General features: G+C 36.3%; 1 protein-coding gene across 2 annotated transcripts; it reads left to right on the top strand.

Annotated features, from left to right (window-relative positions):
* Positions 1–1,610: 1,610 nt before the first annotated feature.
* On the top strand, positions 1,611–7,407 carry LOC114316524 (uncharacterized). Of its 2 annotated transcripts, XM_082919396.1 has the most exons (8): positions 1,611–1,775; positions 2,208–2,493; positions 2,629–2,764; positions 3,394–3,728; positions 3,877–4,418; positions 4,871–5,424; positions 6,055–6,389; positions 6,538–7,407. In XM_082919396.1, exons 1-8 carry the CDS (start codon positions 1,727–1,729, stop codon positions 7,163–7,165), a joined length of 2,865 nt encoding a protein of 954 aa, XP_082775522.1. In that variant the 5' UTR covers positions 1,611–1,726; the 3' UTR covers positions 7,166–7,407. The 2 variants fall into 2 exon arrangements, with proteins under 2 accessions (XP_082775522.1, XP_082775521.1); XM_082919395.1 differs by having other exon boundaries at positions 2,208–2,764.
* Positions 7,408–7,812: the final 405 nt, after the last annotated feature.

The raw sequence follows: 7,812 nt of genomic DNA, 5'->3' as shown, positions 1-7,812 counted from the left end.
TTTCATTTTTAATTTTTTTTATACCCATCATCATCATCAACACCATAACTTCTCTCTAAATAGATTGATGCCAAATGAGGCAGAGCTCAGGAGAGAGGAGAGATCAGAAGAGAGAAAAATTGGAGAAGTGAAGAAAGAGTAAGAAGAGAGGAGAGTGAAGTAAATTTTTTTAAAAAAAATCAGAGTGAAAAATAGAATGCGTTAGATATTTTGATTTTTTTTCAGTTCAAAAAAGAAAAGATATTTTGATTTTTTTAGCCTGTGGATATTTACGTAAACAAATTGAACAATATTTATATTATTCATTTATTTTCTTTATTCCATTCAAGTTAATATACTTTATTTCATTTTTTTTATGTTTACGTTATTACTATATTATTTATACATATGTGTATATATTTTGGGTGAAATTGACCCATATATATATACATATATATAAATAAAAAATGAATAAATGATATTTACCATAACGTACGGGTATATATATTTTGATAGAATTGACCTCTATGTCTATATATACATGTATGTGTAGAATAAATATTATTTATCATAATATGTATATGTATGTTTTGGTGAAATTGACCCTTACATATATATACATATACTTATACACATACATATGTAAAAATTATATCTGAATAAATATATATTTGATGGAATTAACCCAATATATATATATATATATGTACATATATATATATATACATGAGTGAGTGTATATATATATGTATTTATTTATTTATATGTAAATATTTTACTACTAATTCTACTAATCATTTGCCGTATTAAATCCTAAATTTTACTTTAACTGTTATAAATATTTTTCAAAGGTAGATCCATCAGTAGAGAAATCAATAGATTTGGAAATACAGTACCATAAAAGTGATGTAGGATGCCTAACACCTATCCTACCCATAACAATAAACCCCCAAGCTCATCAGTAATTTTTCTAAGAGCAAAATAGAAGTCACTATCAAATTCAATTGGTGTATAAATAAAAAAATAAAAAAAAATGATTATAAGCAAAAAAAATGAATAATAGTTTGTTGAGAATAGAGTGAGAAATGATTTTTTTTTTAAAAAAAACATAAAATGAAAAAAAAAATCATAAGTAACAAAAAAATATTAAAAAAAAAAAAAAAGCATGAGCATTAATTGGTGTTTACCCGATCGTAGCATTGCTCCCTTCAATTCAACCTTTCGTATGCGAAAGAAGAAAAAATAAATCAAAATGAAAAAATAAAAAAAAAAAAGAGAAAAGCTAAGGATCATGAAAAAACTTTCATGAAAATGATCAGAAAAGAATTATGACCCTTGGATTACCTTGATTAGTGTGTGGTGCTTCATTTTAAGTGTAATCCAAGAGTCATAAATCTTTCATGATCATTTTCATAAAAAAAAATTCATGATACCTAGTATTGCTCAAAAAAAAATTAAAAATTGAGCAGTCATATCGAGGCCTTAAAATAAAAAACGACTAAAAGGAAGTGTTTGCCCCCTTCAATTCAATGGAGATTTTCGCTATGCAAAAAATAAAAAAATAAAAAATAAAAAAACAAATTGAGTTGTCATATCCACGCCTTAAGATTAAATAAAAATAAAAAAAATAAAAAAAAGTCTTCGTTGACAATTGTTTCCTCTCTATATTTATCTAAGGTTGAAAGTGGTGAGATGGGAGTAAGGAAAGTTTAGCAAATTCAATTGGTGTATCAGTTTTCTTGGCAAAATGAGCTTCAACGATGATGAGCCGATTGTTGCAAGCCAAGATGTCTCAGGTTTATGTTTTCTTCGTTTCTCCATTTATACTCTATGAATTTACAAAGAAAAGCCACACAATTGTATTGATATGTCTCACTCAAAGCTTACAAGAAACAGAGTATTCATCCTCTGTCAAATCTCTCAAAGTATCAGCTTATATAAATCTTAGCTAGTAATTGAAATATTTACAGAAGCTCTTACCAGTGTGAAAGCATGGCTGGAGCTATCTGTAAATCATGGCTGGAGTCTTATTCTTCTTCATGTCTAAGTCTTTGACCCTTTGACTATGGAAGCTCCATTGAAGCAGCCATGCTTCTGCACAATGTATCATGTGTAGCAAGTCCATTTCCAACACTTTCTGCACCTTATCGGCTGTATATACTCCTATAGCATACTAGAATGTTTTGTTGATTGTTAATTTTGAGTTTTGGGATGATGGCATATTTCAGGAAAAAAACCTGCAGCAATCCTAGCCGGAAAAAAAACAAAGGTGGCAATCTTCAACAAGACGACGGCACCATTGGAAGAAAGCGAGTTCAAGGTGATGCTGGAGCTCACTGGGGCAGGATCCGGCAGCGACAGATCCGGAGTGGATATTGTGACGGTCTTAGATGTCAGCAGTAGCATGGAGGGAGAGAAGTTAGAAAAAATGAAAATTGCCATGCTATTCATGATCAAGAAACTTAGCCCGATTGATCGTTTGTCGGTTGTCAAATTCAACCAAGTCTCCCACAGGTTGTGCCCATTGCGGCAGATAACTGAAAATTCTCAAAGGGAGATTGAAAATCTGGTCAATGCTTTAATTGCTAACGGTTACACAAACATCTCTGCTGGTCTTGAAACGGGCTTAAAAGTGCTCAATGATCGCAGATTTATTAGCGGGCGTGCAGTTGGCATTATGCTCATGTCCGACGGCCAGCAAAACATAGATGGTGATGCTGCCCAAGTTCCGGTCGGCAATGTGCCCGTATACACATTTGGCTTTGGCTCAGATCACGATCCGAGGGTACGTTGTATTGAAAAAAAATAATTTCATTCATATTGATTTTACAGGGTACAAGAGGATGTTGATATTATCTGTGTAGCAATCTATTTTATGGAGGGATTAACAACTAGTTGTACACTAATCTAGGCTAGCTAGTGTCTTGGGTGATCCATACTTGGAGGATGTTGATATTATCTGTTTAGTAAATTTGGTTATTGTATTGGAATTTCCTTTAGTAAATTAGGTGATTCCTACACATTCACTCCACGTAATCTGCTATATTCACTCCAAACTTTTATTTATTTTTTTTTTTTTTCTTTCCTTCCTTATAACACCGTGATGTGGGAAAACCAGTATACAAAACCTGTGAATTTTGGAGTGATGGTTAGCATTTTTCTAAGAAAAAATTGCAAAAGTTGTAGTATATAGTATAACTGATGTAGATAAGATTTAAAGAATTTTAATATTTTTTAATTTTAATATTTTTGATATATTATTTTACTAAAATTCTTGTAATTTAATATAAATATTTTAAAATTATTTTTCTTACAAATATTAGATCTAATATAAGACAAGATTTAAAAAAAAATTTAAATCTTATCCTACGTCACTAACTTTAGTAATTCCCGTACGTGTACTCTTTGATATAGGTGCTCAATAGCATCGCAAACAACAGCCTGGGAGGAACGTTCTCACATGTTCGAAACCAAGACAGTTTGAGTATTGCATTTTCCCAGTGTTTGGCTGGGCTTCTCACCGTGGTTGTTCAGGATCTGAAGCTCACTGTCACAAAAGTTGAATCCACAATCGTTAAGGTTTCTGCCGGAAACTATCCACAATCCAAGGACGATGCTGCCGGCTCTATGACTGTTTCATTTGGCTATCTTTACAACAAAGAGGTACGCAAGGTCATAGTGGACCTTCTTCTCCCTGCTGCTAGTAGTCCGGCGACCTCGAATATCCTCAACATCACTTACACATACAGGTCAGGTGGTACCAATATTATCAAATCCCTGCATTTACTAGCTAGTAGAATAAATTATGTTTCGTTTGTTCGATCGGCTATTTAATTTGACTCGATGATCGATCTGACAAATATAATGGATATGTGCATGCATATGACGCCCGTGCAGCTCTGGTGGGAAATTGTTTGATGAGAGTCCGATAATCGTTACCGTAAGACGCACCGGAGGAGGCAGAGAGGAAGGAGAACCAGAGACGAAGGAGGTGATGATGGAGGAGAACCGTCTCCGGACTGCACAGATGATAAAAGAATCAAGAATCATGGCTGACGACAAGAAGCTGGACGGTGCTCTTGAGAAGCTCGTTGAAGCACAAAGCTTGCAGGAGAACATGGTTAATGATGAGTCTAACCCGTTGATTGGGATGCTGAAATCTGAGCTGCGACAGATGTCGAAGTTGATGAAACCACAGGAAATCTACGAAAAGCAAGGGCGTCCCTTTGCACTCTCTTCTGAGACTTCCCATGATCGCCAGCGTTTCGCTGCAAGAGGTGATGATCCGAAAGAGCTGCGCTTATTTGCAACTCCGCGTATGGACGAATACCTTGAGCAAGCCAAGTCATTTGACGAGGATCCCCGCAAGCCACTGCCCTCTGTGGACGAGGATGAGAAGGAAGAACTCGAGGACGAGCCCCTTCCTCCCATGGTTGGAGGTTTATGTTTTCTTCGTTTCTCCATTATACTCTATGAATTTACAAAGAAAAGCCACACAATTGTATTGATATGTCTCATTCAAAGCTTACAAGAAACAGAGTATTCATCCTCTATCAAATCTCTCAAAGTCTGAGAGATAGATCTTCCCTCTATCAGCTTATATAAATCTTAGCTAGTAATTGAGCTATTTACAGAAGCTCTTACCAGTGTGAAAGCATGGCTGTAGCTATCTGTAAATCATGGCTGGAGTCTTCTTCTTCTTCTTGTCTAAGTCTTTGACCCTTTGACCATGGAAGCTCCATTGCTGCAGCCATGCTTCTGCACAATGTATCATGTGTTGCAAGTTCATTTCCAACACTTTCTGCACCTTATCGGCTGTATATACTCCTATAGCATCCTCGAATGTTTTGTTGATTGTTAATTTGAGTTTTGGGATGATGGCATATTTCAGGGGAAATACCTGCAACAATCCTAAGAGGAAAAACAAATGTGACAATCATCAAGAAGACGACGGCACCACTGGAAGAAAGCGAATTCAAGGTGATGCTGGAGCTCACTGGGGCAGGATTCGGCAGTGACAGATCCGGAGTGGATCTTGTGACGGTCTTAGATGTCAGCGGTAGCATGGAGGGAGAGAAGTTAGAAAAAATGAAAATTGCCATGCTATTCATGATCAAGAAACTTAGCCCGATTGATCGTTTGTCGGTTGTCACATTCAACGGGGTCTCCCACAAGTTGTGTCCATTGCGGCCAATAACTAAAAATTCTCAAGGGGAGATTGAAAATCTGATCAATGCTTTAGTTGCTAACGGTGGCACAAATATCTCTGCTGGTCTTCAAACGGGTTTAAAAGTGCTCAATGAACGCAGACTTACTAGCGGGCGTGTAGTTGGCATTATGCTTATGTCTGGCAGCCAGCAAAACGTAGGTGGTGATGCTGCCCAAGTTCCGGTCGGCAATGTGCCCATATACACATTTGGTTTTGGCACAGACCACGATCCGAGGGTACGTTGTATTGAAAAAAATAATTTCATTCATATTGATTTTACAAGATACAAGAGAATGTTGATATTATCTGTTTAGCAATCTATTTTACGGAGGAATTAACAGCTAGTTGTACACTAATCTAGGCTAGCTAGAGTCTTGGGTAATCCATACTTGGAGGATGTTGATATTATCTGTTTAGTAAATTTGGTTATTGTATTGGAATTTCCTTTAGCAAATTAGGTGATTCCTACACATTCACTCCACATAGTCTGCTATATTCACTCCAGATTTTTATTTTATTTTAATTTTTTTTTCCTTTCTTTATAACACTGTGATGTGGGAAAATCAGTATACAAAACCGGTGGATTTTGGAGTGATGGTTAGCATTTTTCTAAGAAAAAATTGCAAAAGTTATAGTATATATATTATAGCTGATGTAGGATAAGATTTTAAGAATTTTTATATTTTTTAGTTTTAATATTTTTGATATATTATTTTATTAAAATTCTTGTAATTTAGTATAAATATTTTAAAATTATTTTTCTTACAAATATTAGCTCTAACGTGGAATAAGATTTTAAAAACTCTTAAAATCTTGTCCTACGTTAATAACTTTAGTAATTCCTGTACGTGTACTCTTTGATATAGGTGCTCAATGCCATCGCAAACCACAGCATGGGAGGAACGTTCTCAGATGTTCGAAACCTGAACAACTTGAGTATTGCATTTTCCCAGTGTTTGGCTGGGCTTCTCACCGTGGTTGTTCGGGATCTGAAGCTCACTGTCACAAAAGTTGAATCCACAATCCTTAAGGTGTCCGCCGGAAACTATCCACTATCCTACGACGATGCTGCCGGTTCTGTGACTGTTTCATTTGGCGATCTTTACAATAAAGACGTACGCAAGGTCATAGTGGACCTTCTTCTCCCTCCTGCTAGTAGTCTGGCGGGCTCGAATGTCCTCAACATCACTTACACATACAGGTCAGGTGGTACCAATATTATCAAATCCCTGCATTTACTAGCTAGTAGAATAAATTATGTTTCGTTTGTTCAATTGGCTATTTAATTTGACTCGATGATCGATCTGACAAATATAATGGATATGTGTATGCATATAACGCGCGTGCAGCTCTGGTGGGAAATTGTTTGATGCCAGACCGATAATCATTACCGTAAGCCGCACCGGCAGGACATCAGTAGAGCCAGAGAGGAAGGAGGTGATGATGGAGGAGAACCGTCTCCGAACTGCACAGATGATAAAAGCATCAAGAGTCATGGCTGACGACAAGAATCTGGACGGTGCTCTTGAGAACCTGGTTGAAGCCCAAAGCTTGCAGGAGAACGTGGTTAATGATGAGTCTAACCCGTTGATTGGGATGCTGAAATCTGAGCTGCAACAGATGTCGAGGTTGATGAAACCACAGGCAATCTACGAAAAGCAAGGGCGTCCCTTTGCACTCTCTTCTGAGACTTCCCATAATCGCCAGCGTTTCGCTGCAAGAGGTGATGATCCAAAAGAGCTGCGCTTATTTGCCACTCCGCGTATGGACGCATATCTTGAGCAAGCCAAGTCATTTGGCGAGGATCCCCGCAAGCCACTGCCCTCTGTGGACGAGGATGAGAAGCAAGAACGGGCGGCCGAGCCCCTTCCTCCCATGGTTAGAGGTCTTCGCTACTATATTCAGAATTTTTTCAATGGTTTTTTGAAATGTTGCGGAAAAATATGCGTTTCGGATTCATCTCCACAAGACAGATAGAAAAAATAAAATATTTTTGACATAATTTTTATAAATAAAAAAAAATCACTGAAAGAAAAAAAATTCAAAAACAAGAGGTGGTTTTCTTTATCCATTACAACAAACTCAATAAAGCCGGCCGCCCGTAATTCAATGCTTGCATGCGTGCTTTAATCCCTTCGCCATCGATATTTAATTTACAATGTAACCCATTGCATTGGGTTTTGCCTTTACACTTCAATAAATATAACGAGTGTGATTTGCCCGTTGTTGAGTTTTTTTTTTTTTTTTTTTTTTTTTTATTTAGTCATTTCACAGATAGATTACATTTTTGTTAAATTTCCAGTGTATGATTTGCCTATCGCACTTCAATAAATTACTAGCGGGTGATTTGCCTCGTTAAATAAGTATCTTGATGTGCCCGGACGGTCTTTAGTTTAGATTTGAGATAGTCCGGTCCAGTTCAGTCTATTGAGTCCACTTTTGGATTCTTTTTCTAATAATTAGAATCATTCACATTTTAAGATTTATTGAGCACATTATTCCTGTAAAAAATTGCGTCGATTTGATAACGGATATTATGTATTCGGATTACTTTTGTCTGGAAAAGAAATTGACGGTCTAAAAATTAACGGTTCATAAAAAAGTGATCCGAATAAATAATATCC

This window comes from Camellia sinensis, chromosome 3, assembly GCF_055761805.1.
Source record: "Camellia sinensis isolate YWXY chromosome 3, ASM5576180v1, whole genome shotgun sequence".
In the NCBI taxonomy this organism is placed as follows: domain Eukaryota; kingdom Viridiplantae; phylum Streptophyta; class Magnoliopsida; order Ericales; family Theaceae; genus Camellia; species Camellia sinensis.
This window is presented reverse-complemented; position numbering and strand designations above follow the sequence as displayed.

Bases quoted from the DNA above. Each gene is read 5' to 3' on its own strand.
- LOC114316524 (XM_082919395.1), top strand. From the start codon at position 1,727: ATGAGCTTCAACGATGATGAGCCGATTGTTGCAAGCCAAGATGTCTCA. The intron at 4,419-4,870 runs GTTTATGTTTTC...GGCATATTTCAG, and splicing joins CCTTCCTCCCATGGTTGGAG to GGGAAATACCTGCAACAATC. The intron at 6,390-6,537 runs GTCAGGTGGTAC...ACGCGCGTGCAG, and splicing joins AACATCACTTACACATACAG to CTCTGGTGGGAAATTGTTTG.